Source organism: Argiope bruennichi, chromosome 4 (genome assembly GCF_947563725.1).
Source record: "Argiope bruennichi chromosome 4, qqArgBrue1.1, whole genome shotgun sequence".
Taxonomy (NCBI): Eukaryota; Metazoa; Arthropoda; class Arachnida; order Araneae; family Araneidae; genus Argiope; species Argiope bruennichi.
In genome coordinates, this window is record NC_079154.1 from 51,275,286 (window position 1) to 51,300,075 (window position 24,790).

Here is a 24,790-nt window from a genome sequence, read left to right on the forward strand (position 1 = left end):
CCGATATTTAAAGGACCACCGGACGCGCTCAAACATACCAGATGTGCTTGCGAATTCTCCAGCAGCTACGACGATCCGTGCTACGAGATCTTTCAATGTATCCAAAGGTGTCTGATAAACAAGAGATTTCATATGGCCCCAGAAGAAGAAATCCTAGGAATTGCGGTTCGGGAAGGCCAATCAACAGTTCCGCCACGTTCTATCAACGTCCCAAGATATGTATCATCTAGTTAGTTACGCATGGAATTCAAAAAATGCGCTGGTGCACCAACATGCATTAACCACATGTTCTGGCGTGCAATGGCCGGTATTTCCTGCAGTAAATCCGGAAGGACATGCTGCAAGAAAAAATGGTACTTTGCGCCAATGAGGCCTCGTTATTTTGAAGGATCCTATCTCCAGCAACCATCTATTAATATTTTCAAAGGTGCTGTGTTGTGGACAACGCCTACTTGGATATTGCTATTGGTATATTCTTTGTGCTATCCGTCCATTACCATCCGCTCGATCGTAAATTAAGTGCATATTCGTCATTTGTGAAATTTGACATGTTGTTTGCGAATGAAACTTATCGACAATCAATTCTGCACTGCTCTTTAATGAATACAAGCTGTTTTTATATTCCTCGAACCATCAATTCTGCAATGCTCGCTGCTTTTATATTCCTCGAACGCATGGGAAATTTAGATACGAGGAAGCTTCTTCTTCTCGACTGCTTTGTTCCAAATCCTTGCATTCTTAGGGCCATTCTCTTCGCCAGGCTAATTGTCTCTTCGATGTCTGTTTTTGCGATTTTCAAAGAATAAACTTCTCCTGTGACCCTATGTTTTATGAAAAATTTTCATGTCCTTAATGCCTACCATCACTTCTCTAAATTTACCTTTCGAATTTGGCAACACCCTCTGTAAACATCGGTACCGATGTTGCAGCGATGTTTCCTGGCAAACATTTTAGCTTTTCTTGAATATCTTAAAACCTCCTCAGTTTTCACATTACAGACTTATATCACATTAAATAGTATAAAATTCCTTATATTTGCAAGCTTTTATTCTTCTTAAAGTTTTAATATATTTGCAGATAAGGGTTCTAAACTACTTTTTCGTTTTCAATAATTTACGACCCCCTGGTTCATCAAATCGGCATATTACTTACATGAAAAATAGCCTTTAAGAATGTGCTTTCACTTTAAAAAAATTCATAGTTGAAACACCTTTTGATATTTTTTTATCAATTTTTTACAGTTTCCAAAAGTTCGCCGACTCCTTATATTTTTGCGATTTTTACCCCCTAAACGTCGTTTGGGACCCCATGTTGTATGGTGATTCTTTATCCTCTTGATGCCTCCTATCACCCCTCTGAATTTGTCGGTCGAATTCGGCAAAATCCTGTATATAGTATACTATTAATTCATTCGTAATGCTATGTCGGTTTCGATAAAAAAAAATTTTTACGGTGGATTACTTTTCACACTTTAAAATGAGTTAGATATTCTTAAATCTGAATTCTCATCGAAATTAATATTTCCTGTAATAATAATTCCCTGAAACATGAATATTAGGAAATAAATATTTCTCACGAGTATCATTTGTGTGATTTTTTTTGATGGATTATTGTACTAGTTTTAATGTTATTCAACGCGATCGTTTTTTTTAATACCAATTACTTATTAATGAAAGAAATAAGTATGGTAATTCGACGATGCATTTTTCGTCAGAAATATCTCTGCTTTAGCTGGTACTTTTGGTCCGAATTGTCTGAAAAGTTCATGACTTTCAAAAATTGAATACAAATAATAATAATAATAATAATAAAAAAAAAAACTATTATTCTGATCTTTGCTGAAAATTGATATATTATTCAGAGCTTGGGTAATCTCTGATCGTTTGATTAGGGTTTAAAATATGTTTGATATCACTTATCCTTCACATTGATTACTCAGACTTAAAATTATTTTTAAACATGATTGCGTAATGAGATTAATTAATGTTTAAGAAGTGGCTGATAAATTTGCTGAAAATTTGCAGGCAATTGTCCTATACTCTCAACATTAACCATATTCTGACAATGCAGACTCTTCAGATTCGATACCCGAGAGCCATTTTATAAAGGGTAATTGTGGATAATCTTACAATGATGCTCATTTTTAGCGTTTAACCCTCTGACTGCTATGGGTGCATACAGTAAATAGCAGCATAAAGAAAAACAGAAAATGGATGCATATCGTAAAAGGAGCAGATAGGTACTAAGCAATCGTAAGAAAACAAAGCTCTCAGAGATTGAGCAACTACTCTCTCTATTCTTGGCTACTCCTGATGAAACGGCTCGTCATTAACTCAATACAGACTCACTGCTGTCTCAATACTCGACTAAAATAGGGTTTGTTTCACTTCTTTTTATAGTTTACGTGACAAGGCATGAAAGATTATAGGAAGATCACGTAACTTAGATATTAAATTTTAGATTAGATTAGAGATATTTAAGTGAGTCCAAGCTCTTTTCAGATTTGCAATTAATTACTACTGCCACTTAACTACAGATATAAATATAAAAAGAAATGTTTAAAACTTGCAGTGTTTATTTAGTTACACAAAACCATTAAAACACTTATTTTGAGATTTTTAAAGAAAGCTAAACATTAACGATACATAAAAATTTTGGTACTTATCCGTTAGCCGAGCGCAAATTGTGAACCAAACGCGAATTTGGCGTAAAACATTTGGCGGGATTCTACATTATTTGGCGATTTTTTGCTTGCACCGGGCTAACGGAAAAGTACCACATTTTAAATTTACTGATTGATTCCTTAAAGTCAAATTTACAAAAAAGTTAAGAATTTTAACTATTTTTTGGTCTATCTAAGAGAATTAAGTTAGACTATTTTCGTGCCCTTAAATCTTCGTCATCGCCGAAAACTTAAAACATTTATTTTTGATACATTGAGTGAACTATCTGATCAGGTCAAAGTTTCTGTGCCAATTTTACCAGCCGCCAACCTAACATCTAACAAATTTTATTTTAAGTCATCAATCCCTTTAATGGGAGAAAAGCAAGCATTTGTTTACTTTTTCGGTTGCCATATCGAATTGACGAATTTCAGATTACGCCAAGAACATCATGATAATGGATTAATATGGCAATTTTCAGATTGCGTCAAAATCGCCAATTTCCATCCATTATACATAAGGCTCCAAGATAGTTGCATTTCTGGATTAACTAGGCAATTTACATATTATGCCACATTCGCCAACACTCACCTGCCAAAGACAAGTTGGCGATAATTTGCTTTCTTTGCTACTTACCGCGGTGTCTGTAAAGCTAAATAATATAACATAATATTACAAATATTGTACAATGTTTTGAAGCATGTTCACCTACCTGAGTAAAAGAGTTATGGAGAAATGAAAATTTCACTAAAAGCCACTTCCCAGCCCTCATCTTCGAATTCGGTCAAGATTTTCTATTTTCCTGCAACACATTTCTGACTGGTTCAAATCAAATTGAAATTTCTCTGGTTATCGTGTTCACAAGAGAGAATCTAATATTCAGAAAGTTACTAAGGAAATAAAAATTTTCCCATAATCGGGTCTTAACAACTCTTAAAACAAATTCTCTTATGAGAAATTTATCTACAAGTAAAATAATTGAAAATTGAAATCTGCTATTGCAAATTTCAAGTTATCACGTGAAAACATTATTTTTTTTAAGTCACGTGGTATCAATCCAACAGAAAAACATCATGCTTGATTTTTGAATCACATATTTTCATCATATGTACCATTATATGTTTCTTGTCACATCTTTATTTAGTTTTCTACATCATAAATAAGAAGGAGAATGAAAAATTTATTTCTGTTATTTATTAATTCAAAATAGTAAAATAAAATTATACGCAAATAAATTCTTTTTGGATCAATATATTTTTATTTATTATCATAAATTTCATCGCATATTAAAATGAAAATTTAAAAAGAGTAAGGTGGAAAAATCAAATAAATCTTGATTGTTGTATTAAATTTAAAATTTCTTTATTTCAATTATTTTCTACTATCTCGTGTTTAATTTATATTCCGTTATTAAAAAATTATGGGAATTTGAAATAAATTTTTGGGTAATTTTTTTAATTATTTTTTTTTTTTTTTTTTGGCATGGATGGAATTTGTACAATAATAGATCGTACATTCTTAGGAATAATTTACAATAATGTACTGAAATTGTTAAAATAGTGATTGAATAGCAACTTCACATCTGCAAATGATTAATCTTGCGACAAACATTTAAATATTTTTAAAATCTAAACTTGCAAGTTATTTTTAAAAATGTTTACTGTTATAAATATCAAAATAAAAAATACTCTAGATCTGGCAACCGACTAATGATATAGCATTTACATACCACAGAGAAAGAATATCTCGAGTTAATACAACTTGCAACAAACCACTCATCTGAAATGGAGTTTTTATGCACCATTTACAGCCAATGGAGATAAGGACGAAGATGCAAAGACAGTAGAAAGGAATTTGGACGAATTGCGAAAATTTCATTTATAAATTTTGAGTTAAAATTTTTTCCCCTCATAAATCGTCTGCCGAAGTGAAACAATACGTAAAATAAGAACTTAACATTTATCTATTGTTAAGTACTTTTCGTCCTCAGGTAACTAATGCCTGTTTCTAAACTTTTTATTCATTATAACTTATAAATTCTTTATAATAATAATTTTTCAATATATGTATTCTTTTCTAGTTATTTGATTACAGAAAATTCTATAATTAAATTTCTAATAAGACTTATTTTATAAAAATGTATAAAATTCTGTGAAACAGTCTGTATTTATAACAGAATGAACGGTATTCATAAGTTTTTATTTATTTATTATTTTTGTAGCTTATTCTAAGTTAATGAAGATGGAATACTATAATCAATTTATCTCTCATTTATTGATGTATTAGAATTACGTGCATTTACTTTTTTATAATAACAATAAATTATTTTTATACTTTTGGAAATTATCATCAGTTAGTCCATTAATTTTAATTAAATTTTGATTGTTTATGATTGAAGGCATCTTCCGGTAAAGTTGAGAAAAATATGATTTTTATATATCATAATATTTATAATAATTTATTCTGGTTTATACTAAAGACTAAGAAGAAGGAAAAAATAAGAAAGTTTTTGAAATTCGATTTTATCATTATTTTAAAAAGTAGCTCAGTTTAATTTTTTTTTTATTTTTTTTTCTTCTAAAAGTCCATGATGAAATATTATTAGAAAGAAAATTCCTGAGTGTTAGTTCAAATTAAAATATAATATAAATTTGATTAATTTTCAATTTGTTTTCAGTTCTTTCTTATAAGAAAAAAAAAAAACCCCACCTTTTTACTTTTTGTGATATTAATAAAAGTATGTTTTAAATTTTTTTAAATTTATGGTCTTCAGACCAGAAAAAGAATGCTTTTGAATGTAGTGAACTGCATATGATTCACATCTTGAAATCCCAAATTTCATATACTTCCTGATACATATTTATTCATTTTATTTTGTCAATCAAATGATTCACGAAATTGTTTATTTTGAGAACGATTTTCACAGATCGCCATCTCGAAAAAATAAAGCATATTTTTTAAAAGCTTTAAAAGAAAAACACAGTGGAGAGTTTTATTTTGCTTTTAGTTTGATAAAGCAAACTAGCTTGGCAGGTGTTTACATTTTCACCTCTTTATATGGTTTTCTTCAACTGCTTATTGCATTTTTCATGTTTTTATTCTTTTCTCTGAAATGTCATGAAATCTTAAAGATCAATTATTTGTACAAGATTATGTAAAATAATTATCTTGATATTACTTTTCTTTTGTATATGCAAAAAATTATCACGAGATATTCATATATAATTATTTCATTTTACTTTAATTCAATTTGCTAGTGAGAGTAAATAAAAATAACTTTGATAACCTATTCTATATGAAGAAATGATATTAGAACGTGGAGTGAGGTTTTAAAACAAAAATTCGCAATGCGTATGTATGTAAAATTTATTATCTTTTTCTTACCATTTTATTTAATTTATTGTTAAGCTTTCTTAGATATGCGTTCACTATAGTAACGTTATCTCAAATTGCGAAAAGCAATATTGAATTGAGTTTGTAAAAGTACTTTTAGGATATATATAGGATATATATAAGGAAAAAAGATTGAATTCAACTTTGGGGGGGGGGGAGGAAAAATTGGCTTTGAATACGAGGAAGAAACTCCATGATGATTGATTTTGTGTTTGATTCTTCAGAGGGAACAAAAATCCAGTTGAATGACGGTAGATGGCATCCAAATTCTTTTCTTAAGATGTCTCTGTTTTTGATATTTTTTCTGTAAAAATAATATGTTTTATATTTTCTTATTGCCTGCAAATAAAGAAAAATGGAACGAGAGTAAAGTGAATTTGGAAAAGCTTGACTTGAATCAGATTTTGTTTCGGAAAAGGTTCAGAAAGACGTTATGTTTTCTGTTATATTCTGTTAAGTGATGTTAGGTTTAAGATAGTATTGAGATGCATGAAATTTGGATTTCTTCCATATTGTTTCGTTTTCGTTTTGTTTGATTTCTTTTTTAAACACTGGATGAGATCATTCGATAATATCCATTTAGATATATTTTGCTTGATCTGTCTGGGCTAGGTTTATTAGCAAGTTTGTTTTGGGCAGTGTCGAAGTGCCCTGTGGTACAAATCAATTAATTGAACTTGTTATTGTCTGTTGGGATTTCCTATGCCAAAAGATTGACGATATGTTGGGAATGGATTTTTTGAGACTGAGAGCTTTCAAGACAGACAAACTGTAAGTTAATATGCTGTATTTTTTAGCTGATTAACGAACTTTGTTATCGCATGCAGAATTGCAAAAGCCTCACGTGTGAAACTGCTATTGTAAATTAAAATTGATCGCGTGGCTGTTTCACCTATATTGATAATTGCAAATCCAACTGAGCATTTGTTGTTGGATGCATCGGGCGCTAGAATTATTATATTAGCAAACTATGTTATATACTAGCAAATGGTTTATTTATATTTTTTATATTAGCAAACAGTTTTATATACTAGCAAACGATTTATTTATATTTTTTAGTATTCATTTCAGCAAACATTTTTTTTGTTGCAAAAATGAATGTTAAATTTCTATCAATTGAAGAAATATTGAAATTTATAACCAGCTAAAAGAACAATAAATTTTCAGCGCAAAAATCAGAAAAAAAAAAATTGATATCTTTTGTGAGCGCATTTATGAATTATTAAAAGGACTTGAAAAAAATCTGACAAGAAATTGTTATAGATGGCTAGATGTTCTAAATTGCTGCCATAAATCGAATATAATGAAAGCTATATAGCAAAATTCAAAAACTGGAACTAGGATAGGGAAGGGTTACTAGGAACGCTGTCTATTACAGTGAAGCCTTAACAAACTTATCTAGTGGCTTCTTTAAAACAACTTTTTAACCTCAACTACCATGAAACTAAAAATAAATAAAAATAATAATTTCTTATATCATTTTTACCAATTGATTTTTTTTCTTTTTAAATAGTTGCATCTGATCTCAATTTAATTTAAATGTGAAATTCTATATCAATTATTAAGGTCATTGAATGGATATAGTATTTAAGTCAATGCAAAGTACGCTTTTCATGAGCATTAAGCTAAAGTTAGCAGCGAAAAAAATATATGTTTTGCCAAAAAAAAAAAGAAAGAAAGAAAGAAAAACTATAAAACTGTACAATTTTGTTTCATATATATTCATTGTTAAGTTAGTCGAAAGCATTAGAATAAGCAGCTGTTTCATGTATATATTTTCAAAGGTGCTTTGAATCGAGAGAAAACCAATGTACGACTTTCCACAACTATAACATATAATTTTTCCGATATATCCACTAAATCTATATAGGCTGTATAACGTCATAAAAAGTGCTTGACTTTAAAAAAAAACATTTTTAATCAAACGTTTTTAATTTTTTTTAAAAAAAAGGTCCTTAAATAGTGCTTAATTTTCTTGAGAAGTGTGAAGAATTTTTTTTATTATTTTATTTCCTTTTACACTGTATATACTATATATGGAAGCATGCTCAAAAAGATTTTTTTTTTTTTTTTTTTTACTGGATATATCAATAAAAAGAAATACCAACAAAAGGTAAGAATTCGTAGAAGAAATCCTGGGTAAAATAGATCTAGGGGTGCCAAAACGAATTAAGATAATTTTTAATGATTCTTTCCCTACTCCCTCTTTCTTCAAAAATGTGAATTGTTGCTTATTGAAATCGGAACGTTATCTCAAAATACGTGCTATGTCATACTGGTTGAGACTCGCTCGAACTTCAATGGCATTCAAAGATTGAAGAAGAAGATAGATAATTTGTTTTAGTTATGCCTGATAAATGTATGTTTAAATTTTTTACGAGTTGTTAAAGAAAAATACACAAATTGGACTGACGAACAGAAAATAAGAATACAGGATGAATTTAGTGCGCTGACGAAATATATCGACATGGGAGAAGCTTTGCTAAAAACACAGTGTGGCCTCTTTAGTCCCTTATGCATTCGATCATTGTTCTTGTTAATATTTCGTTTCAGAGCAATCTGGTGAACAGTCTATTAAAAGGATTTTGTAGTATTATACTGAATTGAATTTATTTTAGTGTGTGATTAAGTTAATAGATTGTGTAAAATCCAGTACAATAAAATTTTAACTTGAAACCACAGGTTTTCAAATATCGTGATTTCTTTTATGGTTTTTTTAATTAATATCTTCATACATTTGGAAATTCTTTGATGTTCCAATCTCGATACATTTTAATGTTAATATATAAAAAAAATTCTGCTAGAATTTTTTTAAACTTTAAAAAAAAAAAAAAAAAGAATTTCAAAACTGTTATTCTTCAGAATTCAGATTCAATCATTTTTTAACTTTTACAGAATTTTATTTATTTATTTTTTGTTTCCCCTCAAAATATCTCTATATGTATAAAAGTCTATATTGATTGTCAGAGCAACGCGTAGTACAAACCATTGAAATTAGGAACGTGAAATATGGCAGGAAGTTGCTTCTTGGATATTAAAGGCCCACTAAGAAACGACTTTTTCCAAATTTTAATTAGAAGTCTAATTAAAAAATAAAAATAAAAATTTCACCTGTTTTCACCATGACATAAATGGGTATTATCGCACAAAAATTATTTTTACACTGTTTTAAAGGTTTAAAAATGTGGCTTTTCAATGATACCATTTTTGTTTGCATGAATCCATTTTTAATTATAGTAATTTTTGAAAAATTACTTTAAAACAAAATTTTTAGCAATGATTTTTATTGTACTGAAATTTAAAACAATGTCGTTGCTTCTTCGAATCGTCAATTCTCGCTAAACGTGTTAACATTGTAATTAAAAACAATCGTTTTCATTGTTTTAATTTAAAACTCAAAACTTTAAACCAGTTTATTAAATAAGATTTTTCACTTTATTAATATTTTTATATTTTACAGTAAAGCGATATATTGTACCGCGCTAGCTTCAAAAAAAAAATTTTTTTTTAGTGCACTATCTTTTTTATTTTCATTTTATATCTAACTATAGAGATTGCGTCTTTTTAACTTCAGGAATTTGTTTCTGTTATTTATGAAAACTATGATTTGTGAAATCCTTTTCGGATATAATCGGATATTTCTGTGTATAAAACTAAAGTAAGAACATTCTATTTATTTTTAAATATAAATATAGGTTATTTTAAATATAATTAAATATAGGTTAAAAAGCAGTTTCTTAAATTAAATTTTTGAAATTTGAAACGTTTAAAAGAGCCTTTTATTAAACTTCAGAAGTGGGAAGCGGCATGATAATTTTTTGACTATTTATGAAAACTATTATTATTTCCTATTAAAGAAAATTGATCTGAAAAATTTAGAACAGGGCAATGTTCTATCATGGTTTCTAGTAGTTTTGCAAATTTTTTGGTGGTTGCCATCCTGGAGGGCTTTAGCCGTTAACTTTATAAAGCTTCAAATCAAATGTTCTGAATTGCTAAATATAGTGATTTAACACAGAAAAAATTTATATTTTCCATTCCAGCCATCTTATTTGTTTTTGAATATATAAAAATCAGATACAAAATTTTTTCTACATCTACATAAAATGTTTCTACATCAATATCAACATTTTCAGAAATGACGTATCCATCCAAATTAACTGGTTATTGATTAATTTTGAAAAATATTTAAAAAGAATCCCAGATTTTTATTATTGATGTTATAAAAGTTGATTTAATTTCTTGGTAATAATAGTTTTTTTAAAAAAAAATTTTACGTTTTTGTCCCAACCAAAAATTTGTTTCACAGTAGGAGATGTTGTGCTTCTGCAGAGTAGAAATAAATGTTAAAATTTTATGTTGTTGCGGAAGTTAATATTAAAATTTAAAAATATATATTTAAAATTAATCATTTAAAAATTTTTCAATGAAAACAATGCTTAATTTTTAAAACAGAAAACAACCTATGCATAGCAAGTACCCAGATGAATGTAAAAAGGTAATTCGTTTTTTGGCTATGGTGCTTAAAAAAAAACTTAACTTTTTCAGCAATTTCTTAGTACCCACCTTATTAGATAAAATCTTTTGCTTTTTTAGTAAGTGAAGTGGGAAAGGGTTAAAAAATAAATGTTTATAAAAAGCGAGTACATGAAAATAGTGAGTGGACTCTCACTGAATTACGAATCTTGCATCTCTTCATCGTAATTCAGTTAGATTTAAATGTAACTATTAAATTAGTTTTAATATAAACGAGCTCGGAAACACACTTTTCCCTTTTTCTTCTTGAACAGTTGCTATGACTGTTCACAGCTCCTGCACGAGAAGCAAATATTTTCAAGGATTTCTTACGCAATCTAATCGTAAATCCGATTACTTCACTTATTTTCTCTGTCTTGGGCAATGTACTCACATTTTAAAAGTATTCATTTTCAAACAAGCAGATAAAGTTTGTTTTTTTTTCAGTTTATAAGAGTGGAGATAAAAACATTTTTGGTTTCCTTTTCATTCTGCCATTTTGTTTGGATTTACGATTGTTTGAAAAAAAAAAGACTGCGTTAGTGAAATTTGACCTTGATATTTTAAAATATTGCTTCATTTTATACCTGCTAGAATTAAAACAAAAATATTTATAGAAACTAATCTGGGTATCCTCTTCTCCGTTAAAATAATTCAACGATAGTTTATTCAAGACTCCTTTAAAATAATTCAAAGGTTTTACACAAAATAAAAATTTATAGGTTTATTTCACATTTTGAATAAAATGCAGTCTTTTTTTTATTATTAATGTAGGTTATATCTTGATGGAAAATTCGCAGGATATCCATAATTAAAATTCTCATATTCAGACTCGTCTACAGTCGCAACCATTAATCAGAAATGTATGGATGATTTAACAAAGGAAGGTGGAAAACATTCAAAGAAGAAGAAGAAATAAAAACAAATAAATGACATTCATTTCAAAAATGCTGACCGCAATTTTGCTAGTATTTTTTCTCAGAATACTGATTCTGCATTAGCTATATGAAAATGTCGGACTTTGGGCAGGTTTCGAACAGTTCGTTAATTGCTATTGGAATAAAAAAACAAAAACAAATAATGAGATTTAAAAAAACAGGTCGTTGATTTTTCATTCTGAAAAAAAAATACATTGCTACAGATTAGAGGCGGTTGTTGATTAAGGAGGGCAAAATTTCAAACTCTTAGAGCAGCATTCAAGTTCTCCGAGAATGCTTATATGTTATACAGCGACAAATGCTTGATATCAACGTTGTGTAATCTGTGTAGCGAATCTGTATTTCGCCCTCCCTGTACTTTGAGAATTAAAAAACTTGGTAGCATTTAGAATCTGAAGGCAAGTTTTTTCTTTGCCACTGCTTAGTTTTTTTTTTTTTTTTTTTTTTTTTTTTTTTACCTAAATGTAGCAAGAACATAGAAGACCAATCGGGGTCAGGAAACTGAAATAAATTATGCTGACCAATAGGAGAATTTCTATAATTTTGATGGTTGATAATTAAATTTCTACTAGTTGTGGGATGGGAGGTAAAAAAAAAGGATATTAAAGGCATCCAAGTCACCCTAAGGAGATGCTTTATATTTTTCATCCAGAAAATAACCTCACATACTTCGGATTTTCACGTAATTCACTCTCTTCAGAGTAATTTATTTTATTCGCTGCGTATTTTTTCAAAGCTTTTGTTCAATGTCCCATCGAAATTTTTCACTTTTCAGGTGAATGATTACTTCTGTAAGCAGCTCTGAATAACGGAATTTTAATCATGGAAAAATGGAGATGAAAATGCTCTAAAATTTTAATAAAGCAGTCATTCTCAACACTTAGGACATACCCCCATGTTTAAATTCATTTATGAGATACTTGGGAATCAAAAATGAAGAAGAATGATTTTACTTAAAATCTACATCCATATATATATATATATATATATATATATATATATATATATATATATATATATATATATATGTAATGATATTTTAAACTTTTAATTTCAATTTAATTAATTTCCAAGATTTTATCTTAATTTAGCCCATAGTAACTTCATTCTAAAATATTCTCTTATTTCGTGATCCAATTCCACTTTCTCTACTTAATTAATTCAAGAGAAGCTTCATAAAATTGCTTAGTCAGCTAAACGCCGATATTTTCACACGCTCGGCGTGAAGGGGTAAAAATGTCCCGTAAGCACTTTCTTTCTTAAGAGATCCCTGTGTTTCCCTTACACGTGATTGACAGACGTCAGTAATCCCTATGAGAATCTTAATAATATATTAGCACTGTCGAGAAATATTTTCCCTATCAAAATCTAAGGTTATATAAGGCGAGGGATAATTTATTTCGGCCCTTCTTCCCCACTTCGGCTTTTTGTACTGCGCTGCGGCGGACGTCTTGTCCGCGTCTCTGCTTGTAAATAATTATGCTTTCCCGATGGATTAAAAAGAATTTAAAAATGTAAAAAAGAATTTTAAAATGTAAAAAAGAATTTAAAAATGTAAAAAATCTCTTCACTGTCTTCAAACTGCATCCTGCTTCACATAAAATAATGTTACATATTAAAAAGCCGACCGGATTTCAAAATTTATTATATATATATATATATATATATATATATATATATATATATATATATATATATATATATATATATTACATTACAAAATAAAACAGATAAAATATTACAAAATCAGCCTTTTACTAAGCTCAATATTTGGTTGCTTTATTGTTACTCTGATCACGGCCTTTATTTTGAATATACGCTTTCAAAATGAGGCCAAGTGACATCTACAGTGATCCTCGTTTTCTCATACATCAATTTCGCCTGTGAATCTCTATTTACTTGTCTTGGAGTAGACCAAAGTCTCTAAATTGCTTCATCGGAATAAGGTAAAATACCAGATACATTGCTTATCATTGTACGACTTTAACAATTATTGAGACAGGAATATCCAAGCATGCAGATACATTTCAATATGTAAATTGTTAGTCCATTCAACAAAAAGGTAGGCACTTGAAAATAAATTTAATTATTGACGTGTAATAACTTAAGAACAGCATTTTATCCTTTTTTCTGTTTATAGCGTTTCTTTATTCTGTTTTACTAACCTTTATTCTGTTACCTTCAGTTAACCTTTATTCTTCTTTAATAAATTCTTTATTAGAATGTTAATTTTAATAATTAATTTACATTCATTTTAAAATATTGTTTTACATTTATTCACTGATATAGTTATAGCAGTGATACTGTATGACTCTAATTAAATTATCTGGCTCTCAAAAGGTTTCTTTCATATTGAATCGAAAACATTTTTTATTTTTACAAGTTTTTATTTATTTTTATTTATTTATTTATTATTATTATTTTGTAAGTCTGTCCGTTTTTGAAATAAGTCCTAACTTCCAAGATTTGTGGAGATCAATCTTAAATGCTAGTACAGTGCCGTAGATTCCTATAATTTACACAACTTTAGCTTTTTTTTCTGTTCTTGAGTAATTTGAAGAATTAAACAAGAACGAAGTTATACATTAGTATATTACAGTGTTTACATACTTTGGCTTGATTTGTTTCATGTTTATAAAAAGATAATTTTGTAACAGATTTTTCACTCATATCGCTGTGCTAGAGTTTTGAAGTTTTACTGTTTTGCATGTCTTCATGGCAATACACTGTTTAAAAAAATTTTTAAACTTAATAATGAGCCAATTAATTTTGTTAAATTTTTGCTCCATACGAACTGTACCATTGCAATAGAATTTGAAAAAAAAAATTCCTGATTCCATAATACTTCAATATAATTAATAATAAATTGAAGACTGAAGGGGGAATTAATAATAAATTAAAGACTGAAGGAGGGATAATTAACTAAAAAAAGTATGCTTTTTATTTACTATAAAAATGTGCTATGCAAAAAGTTATTTAAAAAATGCAGGATTTTCACGTTTGAAACAACTGTAATTCGATTTTTTTTTTATCCCTACAAAATGAGACATACTTGATATTAAAACTTTCATCACTAGAAGTTCATTATCATTTTTAGTCGCTGATAAGAGAACTCCTTTAAAGTGACAATTCGCATCAGAAATGGCAAAAATAATTGCTGAATTGCCCTATTAATGAGTATATAATGACTTATGACGTTTTAGTTTCATTTGTCAATTAATGAGAACTTTTTGAAGGTCGAAATGTGTAGTGTCTTTGGACCTTTAAGAAACATTTTTGTGAAATATTCAGTTATTTCATTTAAATTTTAATATCTTATAATTTTTATATAGATTTTTTTTTCTATTTGAAAAAGTAACTAATTTTTTTTACATGAAAATAGTAAATCTTTTTACATGAAAATAATTAGCGCATTTCGAACAAGTTCAATAAAAGACTTAAAATAATTACACATTCTGTGGATCTTTGAAAAGTTAAATTATTTTGGTTCTTGCATTAAAGGAACTAAAATGGTTATTAATATTTCCTCTTCTGTTATGCGCTAGAAACCAGTCTCCTTGTGAGAAATTATCTGCATAATTAAATCATGTAATAATAAGAGATTTTTATTGTTACATGGAAGAGCATACAGACAGCTAATTTTTCATATAATCTGACCTCATTAAAGCTCCTTTCATGTGCAATCATCCATTTTTCATTCATTTTTGAAAATAAATGTTGTCACCTTTGCAGAGCATTTCCATTTTTGATTGGTGTTGTAGTATTGCTTAATGTCAAAGGATGATTTGATATGAATTAATAATTGGTTGTCACTCGGTGCCAAGTCAGAAATACAAGGTGGGTATTTCAGTTATTTTCTGAATAATACAATTAACTTCTATGTGTCGTCGGCAACAAATGGTCAAGCATTGTCGTGAAGTAATAAAATCCCATGAAAGAACATGCTCGCATTTCTTTTAATTATTTTGAATTAGGGCTTACTTTTCAGAGAGTATAGCAATAATTAAAAACGTTTAAGGTCTCATCTTTAAATCAAAATACGAAAATCCATTCTTTCCCAGAAATCTGAATATTTGTTTTTCGTGTTTTAATGAGAGAGAAAAATCACCAACTTTTGGGTAAAGATATTTGAAGGATATGAAAAATAAAACAATTATGATATAAAAAATGCGGTTTAATAAGAATGAAAATTAGGCAAAAAAGTAGTTTAAAATATGTTCTTTTAGGAAATAATGAAATTATCATGTTAAAATTGTATTTATTTATTCAAATAAACGTTTTTTTCCCTCTCCAGAATATTTATTGATATTCCAATTTAAAAAAATAATAAAAAATAATTGTAATATTATGCATATTTATATAAAATATGTTTAACAACCGAGCAATGCTGTTGTATTCCATATTCATTTTCACAAGAATATGGAACTTCTAGACGAAGCCGATTCATCAATTTTCACTGTTTACTATGCACAATCTATTGTTTATTGATAGCAAATATTTATCAAAATTAGTTTGATGATAATTTTCCTTTTTTTACAGGATAACAAGAATAAATCATTCCAGATATGAAGGAACAGGCTTCAGAAAAAGCAAAGTCTCCAAGAACAATAGCTATTGAAATGAATAATACAAATGTCTGTAATATCATACGTAAAACACTTGAAAAACAGCAGTCAAAAGAACCTCCGAAATTTAATAAAGAAATGCTTAGATTCAAGATTATCTATTTCTTACACAATGGAGGTAAAGTGTCCTCTGCCTTTTTTCCCCCCTTCTTGCTTTTATATTAATATGGTATCAATGAATTTTTACTTCCAGATAAATTTCGTTTTAAAACTCGAAGTATTTTACTGATATACAGCAAAATTTTCAAAATGGCGATCTGTGAGACGCCAAAACAAAGAACAATAAATTTGCTTCGTTGTAATTTAACAAATCTGAATATTGATTCGAAGGGGAAGTAGATCAAATTTAGATTCTAATTATTTTCTACAATCTGTCCCCCCCCCCAATTTGTTTCAAGGGCACAAAAATGGAATTTTGTGACCGATTTTTCACTCACTTTCAAATATACTTGAGTTGTGAAATTTTGCACATTTGACTGTTTCTGATGACAGTGCAATACCTTAAATTTCCAGTAATTAATTATCAATCAATTTATTGATTTTATTAAATTTTAATTCCGCATGAAAATCGCCATTTGATAGTGAATTAGAGAGAAAAATTATTACAAGGCTTTATATGAATGAATTGGGAGATATATTAAAAGTTAAATGATATAATTTTAACTTTTAATACTTTTATAAGTTTTTTTTATAGAAAATACTTTTATTAAAGTACTTAAATACTTAAATGTGGGGTTAGATTTATTCATTTACTCTTTTTTTTTGTTTAACATCTGGGGGTCAAAACAGATGTGTGTATTATTATCATATATATATATATATATATATATATATATATATATATATATATATATATATATATATATATGATAGTATGCTGATATACGTTAATTGTAAATGATATTATGAATGTAATATATATTCAAATTTATATATACAAGAATTTTTCGATCACCGCTACTTGTTTTTGTTTTGATCACTCGATTTTTGACAAGAAAATTGGTTACTTTTTTTAAAAGAAACTAAAAAAAAGTAGTGTTTTTAAAGAACTTCTTTATTTTTATTATTAAAATGTGTCATTCTGTGCATTTCAGCGATAACTTTGTTCTATGTTTCTTGCATTCTTTTATTTAATTCCTGAGATTTTAATTTTTTCATATCTGAAATATCTATGGAAAAGAACTAAAATGCCTAAAGATTTGTCTTCTCGACTTTAAAAATATTTTTATTAGGGGAGGAGATTGCATTCCGTAACAAATAACCTCTCTATGATAGAGGAGCCTGACATGTATCCTGGAACGTTCCTAGCTGCATTTCGTGCTATCTTATATATAGATCAAGAACTACTCTGCAATTAAGTGATTATGAAAGAGCAAGATTATAAAATAAATATAATTTATCAGCATTGGAATGTGGAATAATTTATGTCTTTTATGTTCATTAAATTATTTATTGGAATAAAAAGCTCGGATCTTTGTCTAGAAATTTTTTTTTAAAGTTCCTGAAATAAACCGCTTTAATGTTATAACAACCCTCCTCCCATTGTTTGAGAAAAATATCTGGGGTTTTTTTAGTACTTATACCTTATGAGGTTGGCTTTAAAGTTCCTGAAATAAACCGCTTTAATGTTATAACAACCCTCCTCCCATTGTTTGAGGAAAATATCTGGGTTTTTTTAGTACTTATTCCTTATGAGGTTGGCTTTAAAGTTCCTGAAATAAACCGCTTTAATGTTATAACAACCCTCCTCCCATTGTTTGAGGAAAATATCTGGGTTTTTTTAGTACTTATACCTTATGAGGTTGGCTTTAAAGTTCCTGAAATAAACCGCTTTAATGTTATAACAACCCTCCTCCCATTGTTTGAGGAAAATATCTGGGGTTTTTTTAGTACTTATACCTTATGAGGTTGGCTTTAAAGTTCCTGAAATAAACCGCTTTAATGTTATAACAACCCTCCTTCCATTGTTTGAGGAAAATATCTGGGTTTTTTTTAGTACTTATACCTTATGAGATTGGCTTTAAAGTTCCTGAAATAAACCGCTTTAATGTTATAACAACCCTCCTCCCATTGTTTGAGAAAAATATCTGGGGTTTTTTTAGTACTTATACCTTATGAGATTGGCTTTAAAGTTCCTGAAATAAACCGCTTTAATGTTATAACAACCCTCCTCCCATTGTTTGAGGAAAATATCTGGGTTTTTTTTAGTACTTATACCTTATGAGGTTGGCCTTAACGTTGTTTCATCGAAATGAAATTTTGTCAATCTTATTTTTCACATAAGTGAGCCCATTTTTAAAAATTTCTATTAAACATATTTAAAAATTAATCTTGTTATCCTCTCTATCTTATCTCTTGTTCTTATATCTTGTTATCCTCTCTATCATGCAAAAAATCCCGGACAAAAAACTCAACTACAGCTCGACACAAAATAGAAAATTCATATCATAACATTTAAATTTAGAAATAAGCATCATTCGCATTCTTTTTTCTGTGATGACTTATGAAATCATATCTCACAATTTGTGATTTGGAATTGGTTCATAATTATGCTTTTTAAAACTTGCTTGCTTGCTAAATTATCATACTTTTTATTCATAATATTACGTGATGATATGACAGCTAACGTGATTTTGTTTTACTTTTTAAGGTCTTGCACCAGCATTAGTATTCATACCTGTATATGCAAAGGAAGAACTTGGATTCGCTGCTGCATCTTTGGGGGCAATTCTTACGGCGCAGATGTTTCTTTTCGTATTCACCAAACCACTCATCGGTTATATTGCTGATTATTTTAATCAACTAAAAGTAGTTATATGTGTTTTATCTCTTCTTAGTTTGACATGTCTTTTTTCACTACTTGCGATCCCTAAAGTAGAACCACGTGAGCTAGGAAATTTCTCAGCATTTCTCGTAGGACAAAACTTGAATTCGACAAATTTGTACAATGAATACAGAAATTTCCTGCAATCTAAACAGATCACAAATAAGGTTTCACTGACGAAATCTACAAACCTGACAAAAATTCAATTTCCAAATGGAACTTGCATGAGTTGTTTTATTGGTATCGATAATTGTTTGAACAATTCTGATGAATTTTTCACCACCAACCGTTTTGAAGGCAGCTCTTTTTATTTATTTAGCAAAGCAATTAATAAAGAAGAGCTATATTTATTTTGCAATCAAAAATACTCATTTTGTTCAAATTTTTGCTTGTGTCATCATAACGTCTCTCAAAATTCTAGCAATTGCCAAGAACTGTTTTGTATACGAAAGCATCAATCACATGAAGCTGATCGATTTCCGAAAAGAAGTCCTTTACTTAAGTGCTCTGTAATAACTAAGGATTCTCGGGAAATGTTTATGTCATGTCTAGCACAAAATTCATCGGCAAATAATTTAATCGATGCAAAGGATTTTGAACAAGAAACTATCAGTGATTTTCGAACTTATCACTTCTGGATCTTTGCTATACTTTTTTCTATTTCATGCATCTGTGAAAATGCTAATTTCACTTTGGTCGACACAGCTTGCTGTGAAAGTATTCAAAGGACTAATGACGATTTCGGCAAGTTACGGTTATGGGGCAACATTGGCTGGGGTCTCCTTGCACCAATCGGAGGGTTGTTAAACGAACACACAGGTGGTTTTATTTCATCCTGGATCCTGATGGCAATAATGTTGCTTTTATTCATGTGGAATATCACTCAGTTGGACATCGTGAAACCTCAATTTTCCAAAAGCATTCTCAGCGATGTAGGAATAATCTTCAGATCAAAGGAGTTTCTGTCGTTTGAGCTTGTGAATTTAATGAACGGAGTTGGCATCGGTATAATATGGTTCTATCTGATATGGTTTCTTACAACTTTAGGAGGCACTAAATTTCTGGGTGGACTAACAATTGCTGTCGAAAGTTTCCTTGGCGTGATTCCATGCATGTTCTTTTCTGGACGTATCATAAGGAAGATTGGACACTATCAGATTTTAAGTGCTGCATTATTGGTTTATGGACTTAGATTTCTTTTCTATGGTTATCTTTATAATCCGTGGTGGGTACTTCCCATAGAAATTAGTCACGGTCTTACATATGGACTTTATTATGCAGTTTTAGCAACTTATGGGAAATTGCGTTCCAAGCCTGGTACTGAAGCAACGACTCAATCCATTTTGTTCACCACTCATGAAGGTTTAGGTAAGATTAATGATTCATAATTATGTTTTCATTTTTCCATTTCTTTTAATATTCTTTATCAAGTTGCAGTTCTAAGAATTTTTTAATGGAACGCTTTTTGGAGAGATAAAAATAAAAATTAATTGCAGTGAAATAAATCCATCAGGATTATGCTCTGTGTAAAATGCTTTCTAGTAGTTTCCTTAAAAATGTTTAATTTTAAAAGTATTCTTTTCCTAATATCAAGAGAAAATAATTTTCATTATAGCTGTGCAAAAGGATAAGAAAATCTACTGGTCTTTGACAATATAATAATTAGATGAAAGAAAATAATTCTTAAGAGAGTGAAATTTATCCCTTCAGTGATTTTACAAGGAGATTTTGATGTTCTTTGACACGTGTAGACTTTGGACAGGGAATTTTAGGTTTCTTTAAAAGAATGTTGTAAGCATTTTATCCCTCCACTTGAAGCCAGGGAAAATGCAAGTGAGTCTACAAATATTGTAACTATTAAGATATAATCATATGCTTTTAAAATAATAATGCTATGCATATCAATAACAGTTTTTAAAATATAACATTTAACAAATGAAATTTCAGAAATTCCAACCTATGGATCAAAAGATTTGATTCAACAAAAGGAAACAATTCATATAGAAGCATTTATCGTGCATCACAAACATATCATAATATTTATATTTTATCAAAAGATATATGAAATACATGTCGAAATGGAGTAATAATTAATTTTTGAGACTTTCGCTTTAAAACTAGAAGTAGCTTAATTTGAACAGATAAATTTTAGAAGATGCATATTGGCTGGCATATTCTTTTCCAAAAATTGAAATACAGATCTGAAGAATGATCTTGTTCTTTAATTTAATATTCATCATATTTTTTTTCCAAATGCATCAAACAAGCAATTTTAAGAGTCATAACAGGATGTCCTTATAATTTTCTATCAATTGTGGTGATTAGATTGTAAAGTTTTGGCTTCAAGTCCTGATTCTTACAATGTGTCCACCGTGTGCATGCGTTTGGTACACGTAAAGCCCGTCGATGTGAAATATTCTCCTGCTGGCAGGCGAATTTGATGCCCCCATGGATTTCGTCTTCGTCATCTGGCCTCTGCTCAAATTGATGTAATTTTTTCCGAAATAATCAGCATGTAGCTACAGAAGAGGATATTTTATTTTACCTAAAGTAAAATAAGCATCCATGGTAGATTTTTTTTACGATGAATATCTTCATAAGTTATTAATGGAATTTTACTTCACAAAGGGTTTTCTTTAATTTTGAGGGTCTTCTTTAATTGTGATCTTAAAAAACGAAAAACAAACTAATAGAGATAGTGTTTTCCGTTGAAAATATTTTTTCTTTTATTCTTTACAGGAGCTGGCCTGGGATGTGTATTTGCAGGATTGGGATTCGATTACCTTGGTACTCATCAGACGTTCATCTACATTAGCATCTATTTCGGAATTGATTTCATCACCAGCCTCTTATTATATTTCTTCACCATAAGAAAGCAGGAAAGTCACAATAAAACCAATCACCAATCAGACAGCTCTAAGCTTCCCTTGGGATCTGAATTGTTGCAGCAGAATCTCCAAAAACCGTATTTGAGTGTCTGAACACTTCTCAAATGTTGTTATTCAGAAAAAAGTTCATTCCTAGCTATCTTTGCGTTCTTGTGGTTTCAGTATTAAAATTTCAAAACTTAATAGTTTGTTTGATATTACTATTTCGATCAATAAGATTCCAGATTTAAACAATATAAATATAATTTAAATGCTCTAGAACAGGAATTCTGAAACATTGCGACCCATTTTTTAGAAATCATAAAGGGCAAAGTTGAATTTTTTAGTTAATTAACTTGGGTGATAAATGGAAACTGAGAATTTGCATTACATTCAAGTTTTTGGAGTTTAATTTAGTAAATAAACCTACATGTTGATTGTAAGTTCCGAAACTGTAAAATTCACCTGCTACAACTGTAAATTGACACTTCTTAAAATAGAGATCATAAGCACACTCAAATACTTATATTACTTAATACATGATACTAAACATCGTGGCCTTTTCAGATTATTATAGAATGCTGTGTAAGACAGGAAAAAAACGTGAAAATATTAAACCTGAAGCTGTAAAATAAGCAAATGAAGTATTTCAAGCGCAATGTTCTATCATGGTTTCTAGTAGTTTTGCAAATTTTTTGGTGGTTGCCATCCTGGAGGGCTTTAGCCGTTAGCTTTATAAAGCTTCAAATCAAATGTTCTGAATTGCTAAATATAGTGATTTAACACAGAAAAAATTTATATTTTCCATTCCAGCCATCTTATTTGTTTTTGAATATATAAAAATCAGATACAAAATTTTTTCTACATCTACATAAAATGTTTCTACATCAATATCAACATTTTCAGAAATGACGTATCCATCCAAATTAACTGGTTATTGATTAATTTTGAAAAATATTTAAAAAGAATCCCAGATTTTTATTATTGATGTTATAAAAGTTGATTTAATTTCTTGGTAATAATAGTTTTTTTAAAAAAAAATTTTACGTTTTTGTCCCAACCAAAAATTTGTTTCACAGTAGGAGATGTTGTGCTTCTGCAGAGTAGAAATAAATGTTAAAATTTTATGTTGTTGCGGAAGTTAATATTAAAATTTAAAAATATATATTTAAAATTAATCATTTAAAAATTTTTCAATGAAAACAATGCTTAATTTTTAAAACAGAAAACAACCTATGCATAGCAAGTACCCAGATGAATGTAAAAAGGTAATTCGTTTTTTGGCTATGGTGCTTAAAAAAAAACTTAACTTTTTCAGCAATTTCTTAGTACCCACCTTATTAGATAAAATCTTTTGCTTTTTTAGTAAGTGAAGTGGGAAAGGGTTAAAAAATAAATGTTTATAAAAAGCGAGTACATGAAAATAGTGAGTGGACTCTCACTGAATTACGAATCTTGCATCTCTTCATCGTAATTCAGTTAGATTTAAATGTAACTATTAAATTAGTTTTAATATAAACGAGCTCGGAAACACACTTTTCCCTTTTTCTTCTTGAACAGTTGCTATGACTGTTCACAGCTCCTGCACGAGAAGCAAATATTTTCAAGGATTTCTTACGCAATCTAATCGTAAATCCGATTACTTCACTTATTTTCTCTGTCTTGGGCAATGTACTCACATTTTAAAAGTATTCATTTTCAAACAAGCAGATAAAGTTTGTTTTTTTTTCAGTTTATAAGAGTGGAGATAAAAACATTTTTGGTTTCCTTTTCATTCTGCCATTTTGTTTGGATTTACGATTGTTTGAAAAAAAAAAGACTGCGTTAGTGAAATTTGACCTTGATATTTTAAAATATTGCTTCATTTTATACCTGCTAGAATTAAAACAAAAATATTTATAGAAACTAATCTGGGTATCCTCTTCTCCGTTAAAATAATTCAACGATAGTTTATTCAAGACTCCTTTAAAATAATTCAAAGGTTTTACACAAAATAAAAATTTATAGGTTTATTTCACATTTTGAATAAAATGCAGTCTTTTTTTTATTATTAATGTAGGTTATATCTTGATGGAAAATTCGCAGGATATCCATAATTAAAATTCTCATATTCAGACTCGTCTACAGTCGCAACCATTAATCAGAAATGTATGGATGATTTAACAAAGGAAGGTGGAAAACATTCAAAGAAGAAGAAGAAATAAAAACAAATAAATGACATTCATTTCAAAAATGCTGACCGCAATTTTGCTAGTATTTTTTCTCAGAATACTGATTCTGCATTAGCTATATGAAAATGTCGGACTTTGGGCAGGTTTCGAACAGTTCGTTAATTGCTATTGGAATAAAAAAACAAAAACAAATAATGAGATTTAAAAAAACAGGTCGTTGATTTTTCATTCTGAAAAAAAAATACATTGCTACAGATTAGAGGCGGTTGTTGATTAAGGAGGGCAAAATTTCAAACTCTTAGAGCAGCATTCAAGTTCTCCGAGAATGCTTATATGTTATACAGCGACAAATGCTTGATATCAACGTTGTGTAATCTGTGTAGCGAATCTGTATTTCGCCCTCCCTGTACTTTGAGAATTAAAAAACTTGGTAGCATTTAGAATCTGAAGGCAAGTTTTTTCTTTGCCACTGCTTAGTTTTTTTTTTTTTTTTTTTTTTTTTTTTTTTTTTTACCTAAATGTAGCAAGAACATAGAAGACCAATCGGGGTCAGGAAACTGAAATAAATTATGCTGACCAATAGGAGAATTTCTATAATTTTGATGGTTGATAATTAAATTTCTACTAGTTGTGGGATGGGAGGTAAAAAAAAAGGATATTAAAGGCATCCAAGTCACCCTAAGGAGATGCTTTATATTTTTCATCCAGAAAATAACCTCACATACTTCGGATTTTCACGTAATTCACTCTCTTCAGAGTAATTTATTTTATTCGCTGCGTATTTTTTCAAAGCT

General features: G+C 29.1%; 1 protein-coding gene across 1 annotated transcript in view; it reads left to right on the forward strand.

Annotated features, from left to right (window-relative positions):
• Positions 1 to 21,991, forward strand: part of LOC129965594 (phospholipid-transporting ATPase ABCA3-like) — a 40,616-nt gene extending 18,625 nt beyond the window's left edge. Inside the window, exons 1-4 of the mRNA XM_056079624.1 lie at positions 4,585 to 4,653; positions 16,049 to 16,252; positions 18,785 to 20,326; positions 21,698 to 21,991. Coding sequence (XP_055935599.1) covers positions 16,075 to 16,252; positions 18,785 to 20,326; positions 21,698 to 21,939 — 1,962 coding nt within the window. The 5' untranslated portion in view covers positions 4,585 to 4,653; positions 16,049 to 16,074 and the 3' untranslated portion in view covers positions 21,940 to 21,991. Of the gene's footprint in view, positions 4,654 to 16,048; positions 16,253 to 18,784; positions 20,327 to 21,697 lie in introns of the transcript that reaches the window.
• The last annotated feature ends 2,799 nt before the right edge of the window (positions 21,992 to 24,790 follow it).